At 32.9% G+C, this 22,680-nt stretch overlaps 1 protein-coding gene across 1 annotated transcript; it reads right to left on the reverse strand.

The window, feature by feature from the left end:
* Positions 1 to 11,711: 11,711 nt before the first annotated feature.
* LOC130649283 (zinc metalloproteinase nas-14-like) lies at positions 11,712 to 21,624 on the reverse strand. The gene is made up of 14 exons (XM_057455538.1): positions 21,500 to 21,624; positions 21,274 to 21,392; positions 18,120 to 18,191; positions 17,867 to 17,920; positions 17,371 to 17,526; positions 16,879 to 17,014; positions 16,480 to 16,562; positions 16,237 to 16,341; positions 15,611 to 15,657; positions 14,167 to 14,737; positions 14,025 to 14,099; positions 12,845 to 13,239; positions 12,421 to 12,529; positions 11,712 to 12,042 (listed from the first exon to the last, which is right to left on the reverse strand). The coding sequence occupies exons 2-14, from the start codon at positions 21,368 to 21,370 to the stop codon at positions 11,954 to 11,956; spliced, it is 1,989 nt and encodes a 662-aa protein (XP_057311521.1). The 5' UTR covers positions 21,371 to 21,392; positions 21,500 to 21,624; the 3' UTR covers positions 11,712 to 11,953.
* Between the last annotated feature and the right edge of the window lie 1,056 nt (positions 21,625 to 22,680).

Consider the following 22,680-nt stretch of genomic DNA (forward strand, 5'->3'; position numbering starts at 1 on the left):
TTTTCTCTAGAAGAACCAGTTATAACATTATATTTTGTATTTTCAGAATGAAAAAACGCCACTTCTTTTTATTTTATTTTCCATCCAAATTGTTACCATTTTTCTTTATGACTTGTCATTTTTCTTTATGACAAGTCGCCTGTATCATTACAGGCGACTTGTCTCACTTGCGGAATGTTTGCAAATTTTTAACATAATCAGTGAAAGTGAGACTACCTTCTTCTTCGCGCTGTCCCCGATATCAAAAAAGCGAAAAGAGGTCCTTGGGACGGGGTTGGGTGAGAAAGCAACTATTTAAAAGTTCAAGGAATTTAATCAATTTTTCTTCTCCATGCTGCCACAACATAAAAATATCATCAATATATCTCAAATAAACAAAAGGCCTGAGCACTGAGGATTCCAAAAACCGCTCCTCCAAATCACCCATAAAAATACTGGCATATAAAGGGGCTATTCTTGTACCAATTGCCGTTCCTTAAAGCTGCCTAAAAAAACCTCTTGTTGTGTTCAAGCATATTATTCTGGAGAACACACTCCGCAAGATCCATCAGCGTATCTGTTGAGACGCTCTTATCCTCCCTAACATCTAATACCCTACGTAAAGCTGCCAACCCTTTCTGATGAGGATATTAGGGTAAAGTCCTGCAATATCGACCGTGTAGAGTAAAACATCATCCGGTAGAGTAGGAAGGTTTCTCAGTTTTCTTAAAAAGTCATTCATTATGTCAGCTTTACTAGTGATAGGATTAGCTCACATTGTGGTAAAGATAATATTGCATTGTTGGAGGAAATCGATTTGTTGAAAATTGATCATATGTGCACTAAGGCGGGCTGTATTAACGGTAGATATCAACGGTAAGTTTTTGATGACATTGAAGCTATTGAAAAAAAACTTTAATGTCATCAAAAATAAAGCAAGATCGCAAGCTTGTATTAAAACGATTAAAAACAACTCAAATTACCAGGTTACCATTTTTACGTCTGAACACAACCTGTGTGGTCCAAACGTAACAAACATTGTCAAATACCACCTCAACTTGATACTCCAATCTCCAGCCCTTTCGAAAATACTCCCATATGGTTCAATAATGGTAGCCCACAAAACAGCAAAGAATTTGAAACAATTAATGGTACGTGCTGATCCCTACACAACCAGATCAGATAATCTCCATGACGATACCGTTATATTCCGTGTAATAGAAATGTGACTCTTGCAATAACAATTATGTAACGCACAAATCGAAGAAATCTTTCTTGAAAAAGAACATTTTTTGATCGGAACAACTTGCGCTATTCATAAAGGCCTAAATAGTTTCCATGATTGGCGACGCACAAAACGTGTGCAAAAACATTTAATAAATGATTGATGAATTTTTGCATGAAACTGTTTTAATCGCTCATTTCTTTTATATTTTTTTAGTATTACGTTTTACTCTCCTTCTTAGTTGTTTTCGCAATTGTATACCACTTAAGTTCTTTTTTCCTTCTTTTTGACATTTTGAATTAACTGATTGTTGTAGAATATATGCATATAAAAAATTGGAATTTTGCAAATTTCTGTTTTACCATTCAATTTTTACATTTTATCTAAATTATTTGGGACAAAATGGTATGAAATAGACCAAAATACCTGGTCTTAGTTGTTTTTAATTTACAGGCTGGGTCTGTGAAACTTTGAGGAAAACATTTTGTGAAAGACAATTGCATGACATATACTGATAGAACTGATTTTTGTTGTGTTAATAAAGGTTTTATCTGAAACTTTTTGACATTTTATATTAAATTTTGCGAGGAAGGACCATATATACATAGAAGAAGAATTCGGTTTTACACTTTGCAAGCTGTGTTTTTCCATATTTTGTATAAATTCTTACCAGGGAGCACTCTGTGCAATATACCGAAATGATTGTTTTTTCTCGATTTAAATTTGATGTGTTCCAAATCGTAGTTTTATGAAATTGTGTGTAAGATTTATTGGGTAAGAACCCTAACCCTAACCCTAACATGCAAAATGTCAACTGATTTTTGTTGAATCAGAAGCACTCTTAACAACCATCCTTTTCTACAGTTTGTGAAGTTTTTGTGGGTAAAGAATGTATGCAGTATCATCGAGATAACTGATTTTTGTTGTAAACTGTTTGTTTTTGGCATTTTGGATTAAAATACTGTTTTACAGGGCATATTCAGTAGATATATGTACCAAAATAATTAAATTTTGCAAATTTGATTTTGTCGTTACCTCTCATCTCTTACATTTTGATTAAACTTTGGTGGTAGACCGTCGGTATGCAAAGAACCAAAATAAGAGATATTAGTATTATTTTGAATTCGCATTTTGTGTTCCAAATTTGGTGCAAAAATTGACATAAAATAAACCTATAGATTGATTGCTGTTGTTCTTTTATATATATATTTCATGAAAACATTTATGATAGAATACTATGCGAGATTTTAAATTTTGTTTACTTTACTGATGGTAAAACAACATGCAAGTTGCTAAAAGGACTGATTTTTATTAAGTTCCGGTTTAAACACCGTTTTTTGTTGACATTTTCTGTAAACTTTAGTGAGAAAGGACCGTATTTAATATATCAAAAAACGTTTTATTGCATTATAATTTATCCTTGCAACACCTTAGACAAAAATTTCTACTTAGGCACAATTTAATGTTTATTCTTCACATTTGAAAAGGGTTTGCAATAAACTAACTGATTTTAACATATACAATGAGAGTACATCATCATCAAAAGCACATGATCATATACATTTTCTTGATCAGCGCGTTAAGCTCTACACAATGGAGGCAACATGAAAATAAGTTTCTAATTTGTTTTCTTGTGGAGGGGTTGCTGACTTTATCCAAATTCAAATGACGCTTTTGTTCCATTGTTATCCTACCTAAGTGAATTTTTCTACGGGATATCGTATTGTATCGCCTAGGAAAATAATAATAATATAGTAAAAATGCAAAATATCCAACAAAATCGAAGGTGTTTAACAAAAGTTACGTATAAACCTAAATCTGCTAAAAACTTGGATCATCTCAGGAAGCTACCCTTTATTGCAATATTTTAACCCAGAGTATTAAAAAGACCGGTTCGCCTTACAGACCTAAACCCAAATCAAAAAACATTGTCCAAAATAAAAAAAACGGTCATTTTGGTCATATATCAACCTCTCCCGAAAAGTTTGTACGAAAAAAAATGTACTTGGCAGGGTTCTAATTATACAAAAAATAGTTTTTTTCGATAATATCGACTATTGTCTAAATCAAATTAATTCTACATTTTAACACAAGCTTTTAATCTCACAATTTGCAACACATAAATTGTAAATCACCTAAAAAAATTATTTCTGTATATTGCATACCATTTTCTTGAACAGACGTTTATACAGATTATAAATAAACATACACGCCGAGGAAAAATCCACTTAATCAGGGAGAAAAGTAATAACAATTTTTGTGACGCAGTTTCTTCTATTGTGTTTAGGTTAAAACGCTAATTAGAATAATGCATAGGATAACGTAATTTTCACGAATTGTTAAATAAATATTGTAAATGAAAATTTTTTGATGATGTCACGAGGTTTTTCATATACAATTTTTTTCTCCAGATTTTCATTTGTGAAAAGTTAAAAGAAATGTTCCGCAAAACGCTTGCAAAATTTAGTGGATATAAGCACACATTCAAGCATGTAAAAATCAGGCTTGACAACGTGCTAAAAATCTTTTAATTATTTTCATACGAAGCAGAAATAAGGGTAAACTTAGCAATATAATATAATCACAGTGCAAATGTCCAGCGCGTGATAACAATGCAGCGTTTTCGAATTTAAGAATCGGATATATTTTAAACTATCGTAACGACAGATGTAAACATTGATATAAGTTTGTTTAAATTTTGTTAAGTTTAAGTTGTTACCCCAACCTGTATTGTTGAAACAAGTATTAACGGAAAATTACTTTTCATAGGTTTAATAAATCCGTTTCTAAGAGATACATATATATAAGAATGTTTTTCGTTCAACCTGAATATTCTCTACTTTTTGACAAATATCATCCTCATTATTCTTGATATATATTCTTAGCATGACTGTGGCCTAAAAATAAAAAATGCCTTAGCTAATAATATAAAAACCGGTAAATATGTTAAATAACGTTTATTTAGCTTTCAGAAACTTCAAACAGAATGCAAAAATTTACAAATTAATTACCCGTGACTTTTAAGTAATAAAAAGGTTTACATAATTACACAAAGGTTTTTATGAAAACAATAAAATAAATAAACCGTGACTTTATTAAAACAAAAAATTTTAAATCAATTTGAACAAGCACACAAAAGACAGAATAAGGGGCTGTTCACATGGAGGCGCGCTGGCTCGGCTAGCCGGGGTGATTTTCATCTCGTGTTCACATAAATTTTTTTACATATCGGCCAGCCGGGATGGAAAAGTTGTTTACATTTCACAAAAGATTCATAAACAATGAAGACAAAAGAATATATTTCAAACTTTAAATATTTGATAAGAATTTTTTTAAATCTATTGTTAATTTCATTTCGCCTAGGCGGGCTGGCTCGCCTGTCATATGAACACATTTTTATTTTTATATGCGCTTCTTAAGAACAGCGAGATCCCGCCTGACCGAAATCTCGGTACAAACAAGCGATACCTCGGCAAGGCGGGCTGGCTCAGTTATCATATGAACAAATTTTTATTTTTTCATGTGTTTCTTAATAGCAGCGAGATCCCGCTCAGCCGAGCCAGACCGCCTCCATATGAACAGCCCCTAAATATAAAAGTTTAGCAAAAGTGACATGTTACAGCGGCTGTTTCTTTAGAAAAACAACACATCCACTTTGCCTGTCACAGACACACGGAACTGGCGTATAATTATATAGATAAGCCACCTCGGTCCCAGAACACAAAATTGAAAAATATAAAAGAACAAATAAGCTTTAAGCTAACCCTATAATGAGTAACATTGGAATGCCTTGTTTGAAATGACATTCTCAGGTTTAATTTGAAAAAGAGACAACCTTCTTCGCTACGGTTTTCTTTTTTCAGTTGATAAACAACTTGTTTCCGTGAGATACGGCGCGCACATGGTTAACCAGGGGTAAAATTAAATTGCTCTATCCATATCGACCCCGTACGGCTTCTAAAATAAATAACAAATAAACTTTCGTGTGGCAATATTTTTAACTTAGTAAATTTTAGCGTAACGCCACGCTTTGGGGACGCGATGCGTAATTTCCGTCCTTGGCCTCACCGTGCGCACACACACACAAGGCGTATTAATATATAGATTTCAAGAATTTTACAAAGAAGATAATTTAATCAGCAAAATTGAACACAGCCTTGTTTTGTTGCTGTAGCTAAAATTAAACAAAAAAATACAGTTAATGAAAGAACGTTTTCTGTTGATTTTAAAACACGAGAAGTCACAGTAGTTAACTTGAAGGTCAAAAAAACAACTAGTTAACTTGAAGATCAGAAACACAACAGGCTTGGTGACCATTTACTGATCATGCTAAAACAGACTTCTCAATAATCTTCTACCAACGGTTGTTGATAAAATAACGTATATCAAAGCGTCTGAGATGTAACCACAATAAAATACAAAAACAGCATACTGTCCAAGCGCGTGGTTGCTACTCATTTTAATGAAATTAGTGTAGAATAGTACACTGTCAGGTAAAACGACGAAGATTATAAACGTAGCTACTAAAAGTGTTGGAAGCAGTAGGTGCCTTTGGCTATTTCTATTAATTCTAATCTGAGTTTGGTTTGTAACAGTTTTATTTTTGTTACACTGACATTTCACAGATGCATTGTGATCTCTATCAGAGACTCTCGAAGCATGTTTTTTTGCTTTACGTAGTTTTCCGAAAATATAACCATATGTAATAAAAGCAACAACAATAAACAAGACATCCGTAGTGGGGTAAAAATAAAACACGACCACTTTACGTATCATAACTAACGAAGCATTTCCATAAGACAAAATTAGAAGCAGAATTGTTACGAAGGAAAAAAGGCAAGCTAATGTTTCTGTTACGCTCAAATTAAGCAGCAAAACCTTTTGATTGCAACTAACCTTTGTACTTCTCGTCAACAACAAGTAAAAACCAATACAATGTAAGCATAATGGTAGCAGGCGAATAAGGTATTTAAGAAGATGGATGATTTCCATTGCTTTATCTAATTTTTCTGAGCAAATTAAGGCTTTTTTTCCAAAATTATTCCACTGTTTAATTTTTTTTCTGATTTATGTTGTTCTGATTGCTTTTTCTAATCAATTATTTTCCTACATTTAATGTTTTGTTTTGCTTTTCTTTTCTTAGTAAAACAGTAATTCATTTCCTTTTATTCCTATGCAGGTGAACATGTTAATAAGTTAAACAATTAGGCGGATACGAAGTTCGCCTCTGATAGAATTATTACAAAAAAAATTAACTTGTATTTCAAAGATCCCTGTTACTTTGAAGAAAGTTGCCAGGCGGGAGAAGACCCACGCAAACCTTTTAGTTGTAGTATTTCGCTTTTTAGATCGTGGTAGAAAATTATACTTTTCCTTTACACTGAAGATCTGCATACTCATAACAGGACTCTCCCTCCCTGCACTATTATATCTTTTCGTATAGTATTACGGTGTCCTCACGTTCTGAAGCTGGTTGCCATGAACCAGCCTCATTACTTTCTCCTACGCGATTTTTCCAATATAATCAAAAAAACTGGAAAAAGGGAATATATTTCCAATATAATCAAAAAAACGGGAAAGGAATTGATTTTTTTAGAATTCTGCTTATAGCGCTCAAACGTCCCCCTCACTATGTGTGTCCACGCAATAATACCAACAAAAGGTTATTTGGAATAAAAAACACTTGAATGGTCTAAAAGCCCCTTTTTAGTCGAGGGTATTGCTACTAAACTAATTTTGTCTTTTCACAAAACCGTACCTTAGGGTGCAGGAGCTATACACTGAATTTTAAGGCATGATTATCATGACACCAGCTTTGATGAAAGATGCTATGTTTCATATTCAACTTGTCACTGAGTACATCAGACGTACCTACAGAATGGAAACACGCTACTGTTACACCAATACATAAGTCGGGACCATCTACCAAAGTTGACAACTATCGTCCAATTTCGATTCTACCAATTGCCTCAAAAATCCTTGAACGAGCTGTACATACACAATTGATGGAATACTTGGAGAAAAATAATTTGCTTTCTGAGCAACAGTTCGGATATCGACGTAAGAGATCAACTGATATAGCAGCTACAGTATTCCTCGACAGCATTCGTACTGAAATTGATCGTGGAAATTTAGTTGAAGAAACCTTTATAGATTTGTCTAAAGCCTTCGACACAGTAGGCCATAGTATTCTGCTATCAAAGCTACCATCTTTTGGCATTCACGACAATGAGTTAAATTGGTTCACCGATTACCTTTTCAATCGGGAACAACAAGTCGTTTATGAAAATTCGAAATCCAACGTTTTAAATATAACATGCGGTGTTCCACAAGGCTCCATTCTAGGACCCTTGTTGTTTTATATTTACTTCAACGATTTTAAATAAGCCCTACGTAAGGTTATAACAGTGAAATTTGCTGATAACACCGTGTTGTATGTTGCACAAAAGTCCGTACAGGATATTGAAAATGCTTTGAATGATGAACTTAAAAATATATCGACATATCTCGCAAATAACGATCTAGTTATAAATTTGAAAAAGGGTGTCTATGCTACACAAACCGAATAGTAAAGTTGGTACAGTTGATGTTAACGTAACGAAGCGCTACAAGTATCTTGGTTCTACAATTGATCCAACTCTAACTCTATCAGATAACTTCAACAAAGCATATAAAAAAGCTTCTTCTCGTTTACGTCTGTTACAAAATCTGAGAAAGAACATGGACAATAATACTGCCACAACAATTTACAACACTATGATTATACCACTGGTAGTTTTCAACAGTATTATAAACTTGAACTTCTCAAGAACCGAAATAAATAAATTAAATTCTCTGAACAGCCGTGCAAAACAGATAACCAAAAACGCAAACATCAAATCAACTCACACTGTTATTTTGCGACGCGCTTGTAAAACGGTGAAGAAATGCATTGCTGGTGAAACATGTAGTAACATGAAAGAATACTTTGAAGTAAATTCTCACTCCAAATGTACGAGAAACCAAAACTGTTTGCTGAAGATTCCAAAAATCAAATTGGAAGTAACACGAGGCAGTTTTCGTTATATGGGAGCGAAAATATATAACAGTTTGTCACTAGATATACGAAAAGCGACAACTGTGAATGATTTTAATCAAAAGATCAAAGATCTCGTATTTTAGATTATTATTTACCTAATATTTTTACGGTGGTTCTTAATTTTCTTTTTATCAACAGCCCTCTATTTTTGGTCTCGTATTAGTTTTCAACATTTTATTTTCTCATATTCGTTTCAATCTAACTTTTTATTTTGAAGAACATATTATATTATATAACATGTGCGCAGACTTATCATTTATAGTTTTCTATTTTTAATATATACTTAGTAAATTTACCCTTCTCTCTCACATTTGTTTGAATATAGTCTGTTTGGGTATGTTTGTAATCTTCTCTGTCTATTATATAAATATTTTTCTTTTGAATAGTTTTCTACTTTTTACCATATCTATAGTAATTTTAGAACATATTTTATATATAATTTATTTTTTTAAACCATTACTTTTATATTTTAAACGGGACACATATTTATAGCAGTTTTTTAAAACTGAAATGTACATATCCTGTATAAATATTCTGATAAATAAAAAAAAATAAAAAAATAAACACGCTATTCTTTAAAGACTTGGAGTATGGTTAGCGACACATACTATAAACCTAAAAACAAAGCTTCCCGCGCAGGTAAAGCTGGTACACCCGACCGTCAGAAGGCCAAACTTATCTATATCAATAGTAAAGAAACAATCACTGATAAAGTTAGGCAGATACGATAAATTGACGAAAGGAGTGATTTCAAAGTAATTGATCTTTACCTTTGCGTCTCAACACCAATAAAATGTTTATAAAAACCTCGCGTTGCTTAGCAACTAAGCTTACAGTCTTACTGCATGTTGGCAGTCTTACTGCATGTTAGGTTCTGGCCAAAGCAAAAATCTGAAAATTATGGGTCATTAAAGGAGAGGAGGAAGAATCACTTAAAACAAAGGTCTCACTTAGGCCTACAAGATGAGAAAGTGATGGCTGCCTTGGTGTTAAATTCCATTTTGCGGCGTAGTTTGAATCAAGAAAAACGCATTTGATATTGGAAATATAATAATTGTGTAGTTACAAACACCAGTTAGAAATTTATCTCCATAACATTTAATACCTTTAGACTTTGTATTGTATACTTCCGTAATTATAAGACTGCTTATCTGTTATTGTTCTTTCACTCAATTAACAATCCTGCATTGACGTAACTAATAGGAGTTCAGTTAATGGTTAAGGTATTTGAAAGATTGTTTAATCATATTAATGATCAAATTTCTAGTTCTCGTTCTCAACAGAAACTTGTCAAATTCCACACTTTCCTAACTGCGTTATATGTGAAGTGATGATATTATGTCAACTGTATTGCCTAGAGATTTGCCATTAAACATGTAACCTATATTTGCTATATCTGTGCAGTAACTTATCTATAATATTCTAAATTTTTATTACATTGTATCACCAACAGCAGTAATGCGCTTATAAGTGCTCTGGTGTCAAAATAAATTATTACCTGAATTTGGTTACCCAATATAAACGGTCAAATAGACTTTACGGTTTTAGTTTATAATAGCTAGGCTATCATCTATGTACTTCATAACGCGATTCCTTAATTTCTAATAGGACATTTAGAAAACACAAAATTCACAATTTGCTATTCAAAATATGTTTCTCAACTTGTTCATTTGGTCATATTCAAACCTTAAGAGCAGTGCACACTTTGTCCTTTAGGATTTGGCCGAACCGCAGCGCAGATTGCTCAAATATGAGATATGTGAACGGCAATTTCGACGTTAGTTACTTGGTCTAGGCCCACGCCAAAGTAAAATATTTGCCGCATACTGGCTGCAGATCATTGGCTTATTGATGCTGTTCAGCCATTTTAAGAAAAACTATCATTGCCACAAATACAACGGCCAGGGTTGCACAGTTGAGTCTTCTAATTTCCTAATTTTTCTTGTATCCCCTTTAACTTGCATAAAGAAAGGCTTCTGTTTTACTCCGGGTTCTTTGATCTTTAATTTTTTTAATTTCTCTTATTTAAAGTAAATTTTTTGCCTCCGAGAAGCCCGAATTATCGATATTAGACATTTGGAAGATTTAAAAAACATTGAAAAAAAATAATTTTTACTAAGGTATGGTTGTGATTACAATAATGTAAAAGTATTGAATACAGTGATACATGTTATGTATGTTTTGTAGTTCTTTAATACAATTCTAGGATAAAGGAACCACCAATACTATTTACTGCCACTCTTTGCCAATTGGTTGATTTTAAATTGTGAAGAAAACAATTTTTCTTAAAATACTTAAGAAAAAATATCACACTAAAAGGTATTCAACGTTTTTGTTTTTGTTTTTTATAAATTTTAACTCACCCGTGATTTCCTAAACCCTTTCTTACTAAACTTTGCTTCTCGGTCCCTTGGAGGTTGCAAAAATCCGGAGTTTTGCTACATTTGTATTGTCCGCTAAACGCGGATTAAAATGTCATGCAAAGAAAATGAATATCGAGCTGCCAAGTCTCGATCTTACTTAAGAACGATGAAGGCTTTGTTATGACTGAAACCTATATGGAGAGAACAAAGAAAAAAATTATTATTTTAGTGAAACATATTTCATCAACATTACTGAGAAATAATACATACCCCATATATATACATCATAAACAAATGGTAAATTAATTGTATTTAAAAGTGCCATTTTTAAAGTTGTAAAGTGACTCGTCAGAATAAAACAAAGAGCAGAGTTTTGGTAAAAGTAAAAGAAGTCTCGGGGAGACAGTTAGGAACAGGAGTCAATGTTAGTACAGTCTCGTTAAATTGGCATCAATGTATTATGTGTTTTCCCAAATAAGTTCCAATAAAAGTTGAGAGAAGCATTAAAAATAATACAAACCAAATGATATAATAAATTATTATCGTTCTTATTTTAAATATTACATAAGCACAATGAAAGCCAACATTGTTTTGCTGTTGTAGTTAGCTAAAATTGAACAAAAAATAAATTACTGTTAATGAAAGAACGTTTTCTGTTTTTTATAAAACGCAAGAAGTCACAGTGGTCAAATACATCCAACGATATGTAAAAGATCAGAAAAAACATGTTAAAAGAAAAACATAGAATATAAAAAAAATGCTTGTTAATTTCTTTTTGAATGCGTGAGTGCTTCTAATGACATCCTTTCAAAGCAATAGATGCATGAATACCAATAATTGTTAGTGAAAATATGTACACGTTTTTCCTTTATGAGAGTTTTATTTATACGAATACCAAGACTGGAATTTCAGAATAAAATCAATTTTCTATTGCAAGAACAATAGAAAAGTAAGAACCAGAATTGGAATTTTGATATTCTGATTAAAAAACCTCTGATAAATTGTGCTTGAAGCTTTTTTTATAGATACTACCCCTTTTGTTTCAACATTTCCGATCATTGATTGTGGTAAATCTTTAAAAATCACAATACCTTTATAACTCGTCCTAATCTTAAAAAATCAATCTGCAAATCAAATTTTACCACCACTCCCAAAATAAGACCCTAGTATAATAACAAAAAAACCATGAGGTTCTCAGTATCAGTGCTTTCTAAAGACCTTGTTTGAAATCCAAAAAGTCAGCTGTGTATAAAGAGGACTCAAGTATTATTTACCGCTGAAAAAAATGCAAGCCACGCCGTTTCCTCACTATCCAAGCTTTACAAGCTCATCGCGTACTGTGTGAAGTTTAGATTGAATATGTTGCAGTCTCTCTTTTAAAGCTTCTCTTTTTAGTCCTAAAACAATGCATCAAACGGCGTTTAAGTCAAAGCAGATGTACCTTCCATATTGTTACACAATTTTCCGATATGACAACTTACAATTGCATTGTTTTTAAAGGATAAATTCGAACTTGAACGTGAAAATAGAACTTATTATAATTTCTAAAAAAGCTTATAATAATTCCTTTTCTTTTAACTTCTTATAACTCGACTTCACCGAGGGGCAACCAAAGCCACGTATAGCTAACAACATAATTTCATAGCATAGGAACTAATTATTGAATAGATACGATTAACTTAATTTGGTTTGAAATTTCGGATAAAAATAAAAACGCAAATTTCTTACTGACGTGTAGGTAATGATATCAAATTGGTAAAATGAGAATTACATACCTTTACTATATGATATCTCGTCGTTACTTTGAGCAGAACAGGATCCTGTTGACAGTTTGAAGTTGTCCACATCAATAGTGTCACTGCCTTTTATTGTTTTAATGCCAGCCTGAAAGTAAAGTTATTTTCAAAGATTTGTACAGCTACGAGCGTATCTTTTAACGGGAAATTTAATGGAAAATAAAATAAATATGGTACAACAGAGTGGTTCAATATTAAGACTAACGAATAAAAAATATATAACTGAAGAAGTTAGTAAATATTTTCGCACTACCAATACACAATTGTTGATATATAATTTCTAGTAGCATAACGGTTGTAGGTGATGTCATTAAATCATTAAGAAACGGTAAGGTATTCTTTTTTATGTTTGAATACTTGAGTAAAATTTGGAGCCGCAAGAATATCTACTCTGTTTACTCACCGAGAAGAACCTTGCACAATTTGAATGGAACTCCACATGATGTGTCTTAAACTCTGCAGTTTGCTTCAAGTCCATGGTAACAAAAACACGTTGATAATCGACCATTCTGAAACACCGTGCGCTCAAGGCAACTTCCACTGATGTTATTGGTTGTTTTTGTACACCACGTCGTCGATACGAAAATGAAACGCAATACTTTTTATCACTGCATTCTTTCCACGTGCATGTGCACTTTAATGCTGCAAAATTTGACCTTCTAACGAACGCGTATAAAAGAACCCTTCCATTTCTAGGACTTCTTTTAACACATGTTCTTCCTTTTTTTCTTCTCCACCATCCACCCAAAGATCGGACATACTTTATACACCTTGAGGAGGGTGAGTAAGTTACGTAACCTACGAAGAAGTTACTGAAGCCGTTTAGGTTCTAGCTAACCTGTCAACTAATTGAAATAACCATGCAGAAGAAAACACGTTAATACTTTGAATCACCCAATTGCTACATTATACGATACTGCCAAGGCACCATATAAGGAATTATAAAGAAATAAAATTCTATAAAATTGACATTAAATTTCAAATTTTGCTATTTTTCAAGAAAAATATATTTTTATTTCAACCCTTTTCATAATAAGTTTTTTTTATATAAATAGAGTGAGGTGGGGTAGGGAGAAGGTGGATTAGAAAACCTAAAATAGCATTTGAATATCTTAAGGTATGTCGATAAAACTTGGCAAGGATATAGTATAGCAGAAAAGAAACCAATTATTGGTGTTATAAATTTGCTGATGAAAGCAATTTTGCTGCAAAGTTATCATTAAGTTTGGAAGACAATTTTCCGTCCCTGACCGTCGATTGAATGTGCATTTGTTTGATGTTTCCAAGAATACAACCCTTTATAATGTTATTCTTCGTGGAGATACAGAGTGAGAGTAAACGAATGTTCAAGGTATTCCAAGAATCTTTTATAGAAAGTTGCCAAATAGAAAAATTCAAATTCTCCAATTTCCATCCCTGTAAAAGTAAGTTCGTGTTGGAAGGTTCAAATATCTATCGACCGACCGTTGGGCTTGCAAGACACTGGACCACTTTAGATAACAGCCTAAGGAATCGCAGTATCCGTTGGGTTAACTTTTATTATTTAGATATTTTTTTAAAGAAGGACTTGAATGAACACTTACTGTTACTCTGTCCAACAATTTTCCGAAATTGGTATAATCTACATCTCCGCCAGCGTATATTTTCGTAATCGCAATCTAAATTTAATTTATTAATTATATTTTATCGTATCAGTCTTGTGAAACTTTATATGCGCTCACTTACTTTCCAATACAACTGCAGTTGAAGGGAAAATTGTTTTTGCTGTTGTTGTTGTTGTTGTTGTTTTTGTTGTTGTTGATGTTGTTGTTGTTGATGATGGTTTTGGAGTCGGAGTAGTTTCAGCAGATGTTGTCTTTGGTGTTGTGGAGGTGGCAGCAGATGTTGTCTTTGGTGCTGTAGAGGTGGCAGCAGATGTTGTCTTTGGTGTTGTGGAGGTGGAAGCAGATGTTGTCTTTGGTGCTGTAGAGGTGAAAGCAGATGTTGTCTTTGGTGTTGTGGAGGTGGAAGCAGATGTTGTCTTTGGCGTTGTGGAGGTGGAAGCAGATGTTGTCTTTGGTGTTGTGGAGGTGGAAGCAGATGTTTTCTTTGGCGTTGTGATGGTTATAGTACTTGTAGAAGGTGTTGTTTTGGAAGCCAAACAATTGTAAAACGTATTGATTTGCAGTATATCGATTGCCGATAGTGCGTCGCGTTGCCCAATGTGTACTCCATTTTTTAATGGTGTTATTGTGTCCTTACCGTTCCGTGAGAAATATGTTCGACCATAATGCATTACTGATCCATAATCATATGGCTGAGGGAGAAAAAAAAGTTACTACAATCAAAAATAACAGAAATATAACACGATGTACTCCACATAATAATAGTCCGTCGTTCGCATGTGCTCGCTTAGTTCTAATTTTAGGATTTATTTCTATTCTAGTCATGATGTTCTATTCTAGTCATAATGTTCCGTTCTCATTTTTAAATAATCTCAGTCGCTTGTTGCAAGAAAAAGATCACTAGTTTTTCCTTATACAAAATACATTTTTCAGCACTTACATCCCAAATTACCGATGGCATTATATTTAAATTGAGGAGTACAATAACTGCCCTTATTATAGCGGGACAGCAAAACATGTTATTTAAATTATAAGCTTCATTTTTTCAACGGAAACTCAATGGATGTTTGCTCCTTTACGCATTTCAAAATGTTCTGTCAAGAATATATCAGTTGTGTAAGGTGCTCGACTACAGCGGAAGTTGCGTGAAACTTCATAATCTTGAATTCCAAGATTCTAAGGCCTAAAAAACCTTGACAAACGAGCGATCAATGTTACATTGTCTCTTTGACGTAAGGTCTAACATGTCTACATCACTCTATATTCATAATCAAAAATGTTAGCTTTAAATTACTTATATTATAAATATTTTATAATTTTGGGTATAATCCTCGCTTCTCAAAAAGTAAATGGTGAAAAAAGCGATGGTATAAAACATATATTGTGAGGCGGTAGGGATAATTTCTGTACCAAATGTTTTAAATTTATAAAATAAAAAAGAAGAATACAACAAGTGATTAATAAGAAAATAATATTTAAAAAAATGATAAATAGTGGCAAAACAGAGGTTCAATGTATTTCTTTATTCTTATTGCAATTGCTGAAAAAATAAAAATGCGACTAACTGCGTTGAATGATTGTGTCTCTACTTTGTCAAAATTACCAACAGCACCTATGATAGATAAAAAGCACGATATGTAATCACTTTGATACAGCCTTCTTTACTTATACTAACAATACAACGCCGCTGCCGAGTCAATTTCGTGCTAAAGGATGCACACATCTTCTGCTGCGCTGTATTATTACCGCATTTGAAGAAATATGATGCAACATAAATTTGATGTTTTGTTTTAACTCTATATATGGAATTAAGGCACCAGTTATATTTGCATATTTGTCAAATTTTTAATTCGTGTGGTATATTTCAAGTGTATTTATTTCTAAAACTAACATATCCTCAATTACTCGAAATACTCAGTTAGTCAGTATCTATTGCGTTCAAAGTCGTAGGAAACTAATTTCAACTGATCTCACACAAAAGGGACTTTAAATGGACCAACAATGCAACAGTTAGTGTGCCAAAGTGCTTCTCTATTAGTTATCATTTCCGAATGTAAATAGATTTCTCTCTCCTAGATTTCTCTTTACTTAGACATGACATATTTGTGTCAGACAAATTACTTGTAAACAGGGTTAGCATATACACGTATCAACATTACAGCATAATCTTTATAAATTATAATTTGCTTACCTTTTTGTATATTTTCCTTGTTAATTATGATGTAACTATCTCGATCACTTCTCTGATGTTCATGATAGAAACCCATGGCATGCATCATTTCATGCAATACAGTACCTTAAAAAAGATAATCATGAAATGCCAAGTTTTTAGTAACTTTTAAAATAAAGACAATTCCAATTTAACATCGCAGAATCTTTCGTCGTTAACTTATTAAATTACAAATATTAAAAAGCACCAAAATGCGATAAATACCATCGTTATTCAGCACACACCCATCAGCTAAATGTATCGGCTGCGGTTGTGGAGCAACGGCTTTTCCCACATAGCTTGAACAGCTGAAAAAAATTATTTCATTGGTAAACTTTAGAATTCCGATTGGAAATTGAAATAAAAAAGTACTTTTGACTTTCTGACTAACTAGTGGTATAGTCTTAAAAAATACACAGAAACTCCCCCTGTAAAATGTAACGCAATGCCAAACGGGGATCGAACTGTAGTGCATCCATTTGCTTAAAAACGCTTTTGGCCTTAAATACGACAAAGTTAATTCAGTGCATCTCTGAGCTTCATTACGACGTTAAGGACTACATATAAAGCAAGTTAGGTGGATGACACACAAACAAATAAAATTGTAAGTTCAAATAGTTTTACCCAGTGGAGTTAGTAAACAAAACATATTCAGCCTCTGTTGTTCGTGGTCTCCATTCGTTATCATTACATGTCATCAGATTATTCATTTGAGCAATGAAATTTAAAATTCTTTTGAACTTTAGTGTTCCAGGTACAACTTAATAAAAAACAAAAGAAAAAACATGAGAAGAAAAAATCTTAATCTACCTTTAAGAATATGCTTTCTGTAAAGTAATTCAAAGAATTATCTGGCGCTCTTCAAAGATTTGAATCAGCTTCTTTATGGCAGTTTTAAGTTAATTTTTATCACACTTATTTCAACACCAATTACTTTATATTGATTAAAGTAAATTCCAATTGGTTATATTTTCTCCTGACTACGAATCTTAAATATCACTGTCCTTCTATAGACTATTTCTGGCATGCCAACAAAAATACTGAAATTTACTTGACGTGCGTGAATATTCTCAAAAAATTGAATTTGACTTAAAAATAGTTAAGACAACATCTTACTTGAACTATCAATCACGTACGGTATGATTAGTTCACCATTGGCTGTTTTTGGCCATGGTATGATATTTACACCAACGTCTCTTGTCACTTCGTCGTCACTATCGTCATTGTCGTCATCTTTGTCTCCATTAAATTTCTCTTCTTTGTGTGTGTAACCTTCAAGCGGAGGTTTTGTTTATTAAGGTAGAGTTCGTTCAACGGGTTATTTTAGCTGCCAAAAATAGTGCTGATTTAATTTCAGCTAGGAAGTTATTTTTTCATGTAGAATGCCTTGAATATATTTAGTCATTTATAATATAAGTTTTGCATCAAAAATCCAGAGCAGAACATATTTTGTCAAGGGTGTAATATTGACCCACTTAAATAAGAAATTTAACCATGAAAGCACACAAAGATTGATACAACGCTAATATTTTCTATATTTCGAAATACCCCCTGATAATTTAAGTCAACTGTTAGAATTCAAAAAGGCCTTTCATGTTTTTTGAATACTTGCCATTTTGCTTGTTTATCCAGTACTCATTGTTTGTATCAGGAGTATTTTCATTGTCTAAATAAAATAAAACATAAGGAAAACGTAGTTTTTTTCTTAAACAAAATCAATAAATAAAAAGGTTTAATCGCGAAAAAAATATTAGGTGTGGCAGTTTTATTGGCGCCAAAAATAAGATTTTGCTGATGCAAATCTTACTTTAATTACTAAAATAAATATATGGATAATGAGCAGTTCTTTGAATCAAAAGACTAACCATTTGATGTTAGATCAAGCTTGATATCCTTCACATCATCTTGGATGCTGTACAACAAACTACTTAAGTCATCTAAGAGGGAAACGAAAAATGTCATAGACAATAAATTAAGGAATTACCTTATTTAATCTTATAATTTACCATTAGCTCTATTTCACCAACAACTGGCTTTATGTATTTTCAGTACCAAAATCTCGGTCCAAAAACACTAAAAAAACTGAAGTTTGCAACTTCACCTTCATCTTGTATTGTTTATAAATATAAATTTTTTTAATAATGAATATTAATTATTTACATATTAGTTCTGTCGAAATGGCCCAGTTGCTTAGCTCGTTGCACTCAGAAACAATGATGTAATATAATGCTGGTGTGGAAATGCCATTTTTTTAAAATAAAAATTTGCGTACGAAACCTCCTTGATGACGTTGCAATTTCCAATTTAGTTAGTCAGTTACGAGTTCGAAACCAAAACTATCCTCACAGGCAAGATTGTAGGTCTGTTTTTTTTTCAAGGTTAGCTTATATCATAGCCCTGGTGTGATATCTTAATTCGGTTCTTATTAAAATGAGTATTTTACTTTGTCATTTATGTTGTAGTATATTGGTAACGCAAACGTGTTTGTTTCAGCGGTGGAAGTTCTCGAAATAACTCATGGGTCTAAACTTTACCATAATTTTCTTTCATTTTATATTTCATTTCATTTTATATCAATTTTTATCCTTAAGAAATATTCAAGACTTTTAGCCTGTATCAATAGATTAAACTGGCCAGGATCGCTTCACTGGCTCAATTGCCGAAACTATTTTTTACGCTACTTTATTATATGCATATTGTATATTGCAAATATGTGCATGCACACTGTTTAAATTGGACGGTTCTAAATTGGTGGAAACCGGCAAACAGGCTCAAGTTGCTTCCATGTGGGCAGCTCATTACGCATGTATTTATGTAGCATTGTTATATGTTGCGAGGACTGTAGCAAATCAAATAGAACAGCAAAACTTAATCGAGATAATTCAGGATTATAAAAGACGGTGATATATGGGATAAAAAACAAAACAAAATTGATATAAGGCTACTATCTAGCAAAATCCCTTGACAGAAGGCAATATCAGTAATATTTGTATCTGTGTAATTAAAATTTGAACAATTTATATTGGCTCAGTAGGGAGTACATACAGTTTCAGCAGAAAATTTGTAAATCAAAAATAAACAAAAGAATAAATATTAAGGATAAACACTTGACACCCCACTTTAATACGGCACTAATTAAAAATATCGTTTAGAATGCAACATTATTTCCTTTTAGTGACTTAAACTTCTCAACTCACACGCTTTCACCTGCAAAGTAGGAATTTGAGAGGTGTTTATATCAGGCGAGATGGCCCGGTTGACGGAGATCTCCCAATTTCCTAAAACTTGAAGACATTATTCATAGAAATAACTGGTTCTTATTTAAAAAAACGTGTACTTTGACCCTTTGTAGTTCTAAAAAAGTTAATGTGTGGTAATTTGTTGCTATTTTCTTATGCTGAGGAAAGTTGTTTATATTGTTGCGTGTCGCTGAGTAGTGTGATAAACGATCTCAGACATAGCATTTGTCTATAAACCCAAAAAAGTTTTCAGAATTTTGGTTTGAATTTTGCCTGAATCAAAGTTAAGTTTGATAAAAAAAATTCTACCGTACACACTTGCTTTCAATATTCAAAAAACAAAAATCAAAGAGCATCAAAAGAATTTTTTATTATAATAAAAGTCATTTACTAAATGTGCACCACATACTTGAATATTGTGTTACTTTGGACTATAGTATCCTTTCTGGTAAGCGTTTGTAACTTAATGCGGTATTGACCAAAGTACTTTTGTTAGACACGCCCCCATTCTCTCACCCAAAATAAGCCCCTCTGGTTTCTAATTTTATTTTCACCCTAATAGAAACTCTCATTCCCCACAAAAAAATGTATAAAAGCCCTTGGACTTATTCTCAAGAAGTCGAAATAACCGTTGAAAATGATAGTCACAAGTCGGTGATTTGTATGATAAGTACGATGTATTCTTTTCTAGATAGTTTTGACGAGTACCTGAATAAAAGCCTTTAGGGACTGCCGCAAGCTAGTGATGATAAAAACAATTGATTACTGACGAACTCCTGTGCTCTGTTAGCAATAATTGCCGCTGAAACTTTTTCATGATCGGCAGAACTGAGTCATGTGGATATAATAAAACTGTGATTTAATTAGTTTTATTATCAATTTCTAATTGCCGAGATTTTATGTTTTCGTACCTAAGGCGCCGTAAATCGCCTTGTGGGATGCGGCTCTCAGCGAACAATATAGCTAATTTCAATTGTCATCCTACACAGATCTCCATGTTTGCAGCTAAGATTTCACAAATAACAGTGCAAATTAATGACGCAAATTTGTGGGCGTGAAAAACTTTTGTTTATTTATTTTTTCACAGTTAAAACCTTCGGCTCCGAAACAATCAAAAAAACGAAAAACCTATGTTTGTAAATCGACCACATTTGGTTAGTGAGGGGTATTTCTGACCACCTGTTGTCGCTCCGACAAAAAAAGTTGGGAAAGAAAGTACTCGTGTGCGTCTATTTTGACATCTCAATCTTGAGTGATCGAAAGTTATAGCTAATACATGACATGTTGTGACGACAATAAGCATACTTCGGAGTCTAAGGGTTAAAGTTCTTTGCATTCAATAAGGCTTTGATTATAAACAAAATGAATGTTTTTAATTTTCTGAAAAAATTAATAATTTCACGACATAGAAAAAGTCTACTGAAACTGTGACTCTCTCAATCATACATTTTTTACAGAACATTTTCGAATCGCCGTGAATTTAACATGTACTGGAGCTTCATATAATTGCACTACAAGACCTGAGAGGTTTATATATGATGTTGAAACAACAGTAAAAGCATCCCCAAAAAAGTGGCATATCTCTCAAAAGAGCTTCTACATTCTAGCACTTTTCTAGCTTTTAGCTTTAGCTATCGAGGTTCAAAGTCCAATTGCTCCACCGCGACAAAAAATTAAAGATGGTATCTTAATTTCAAAATCGCGTATTTCAGTTCAAATTATTGTTAGACAGCACGGTGTTAATGTTCGCAAACTAAAGTATCGAATAATACAACCATACCTTCTCCTATGTCTTTTTCAAGCTCGTCGTAAACCGTTTTCGCCCTGATTTGCCACCCAACCAAACACGTTACCAAAAACACCGCAACTATTTTCATACCGGCAGTGAATTACAATTTTCTAAAAGGAAAACATTGTCATTAGATAATCCATTACATAAACAGTGATCCATCAAGGAATGTATATATGTATGTCTGAGTGACATTAAAACGCTTAAAACCGCTTACTGAAATACACACATATCCACAATACCACTATAAAGCAAAAAGCTTTATCAAAGTTCAAACTGAAATGTAGATTTCAATGTAAATTATTTTTACGATCATTTCAATTTAGTTTTCATTACAATGACAAATCTCTGTTATTGAAACGAACCTCCTTTGTGCTTACTACCTTATTAAAAATATTGCATCTTTGAAAAGAAGTTTCTTGAACTTTGTACAGTTTTACTCTAGAGGAAAAAAAATTGTAAGTTATTTCTTTTTACTATTGTGCCGCAAGATATCTAATTATTAGCAACATCGGGCTTAGGAAATATTCAAGCTAATTCTGTGATAAAAATTTTTTTTTTTGAAGGATATTATTGCAAGGATTGAATAGTGACTGAGATGCGTAGGCAGAAATATACTTTATATGTGGTGTTGTCAGCACATTCAGAGCCGTCTACTAACGGCCAATTGGCTCCTGTAGCGGGCAAGGAATTTAGAGCAATGCTATACGCATCTCTGGCGGGTAATGTAACATAATTACAGTCGGAGGAGAAGAATAGCCAGCCATTAGAATGGAATTTCAAAAGACGTGTTAAAACTTCCTGTTACTTACTTACTATGCTACTAGTGACTGAAGTACAAAAAAAAATCTTTTGTCCAGTTAAATTTCGTGTCGATGTAAATTAACTAGCTTTTTAACTCTTTGTCGCGGATCCTTTTTACTATATATGCACAGAGTATAAGTAAAATGGCAAAGAAGTTGAAAGGCATTATAGTGGCTATAAAGCTGACCTTATAGCAGTGATCTTGGTCAAAATATGTTCAGACAAGATAACTACTTTCGTAGTTCATCACCACAAGAAATTGCGTATACTATTTTTTATCAGATTAGAAGTCTAAACATTTATAATGTGCTAATTATTGCTGACTTGACCATGGCCATCTTCAACAAATTTTGGGGCCTTCGAATGGGACTAGCAACTTTTCAACTCTGTCTTCCTGGCCTATCTTCACGAGGCTCCATTTTTACTAATGACCAATTCAAGTGCTTCGCGGCCTCAACAGGTCAATTTGGTTTGGAAGTGATGGTGTGAAGTTTGTAGATCTGCTTTCAATCATTTTTTCGTACTTTCTATCCTCTAGGATTATTTAGTTTCTGTATGTTTTCACATCTAAAGGTGAATATTTTATCACGTTTT

This window comes from Hydractinia symbiolongicarpus, chromosome 7 (assembly GCF_029227915.1).
Source record: "Hydractinia symbiolongicarpus strain clone_291-10 chromosome 7, HSymV2.1, whole genome shotgun sequence".
In the NCBI taxonomy this organism is placed as follows: Eukaryota; Metazoa; Cnidaria; class Hydrozoa; order Anthoathecata; family Hydractiniidae; genus Hydractinia; species Hydractinia symbiolongicarpus.

Bases quoted from the DNA above. Each gene is read 5' to 3' on its own strand.
- LOC130649283 (XM_057455538.1), bottom strand. From the start codon at position 21,370: ATGAAAATAGTTGCGGTGTTTTTGGTAACGTGTTTGGTTGGGTGGCAA. The intron at 17,015-17,370 runs GTAAGATGTTGT...TTTTTTATTAAG, and splicing joins GTACGTGATTGATAGTTCAA to TTGTACCTGGAACACTAAAG. The intron at 13,240-14,024 runs GTAAGTGTTCAT...ACTTCTTCGTAG, and splicing joins AATTGTTGGACAGAGTAACA to GTTACGTAACTTACTCACCC.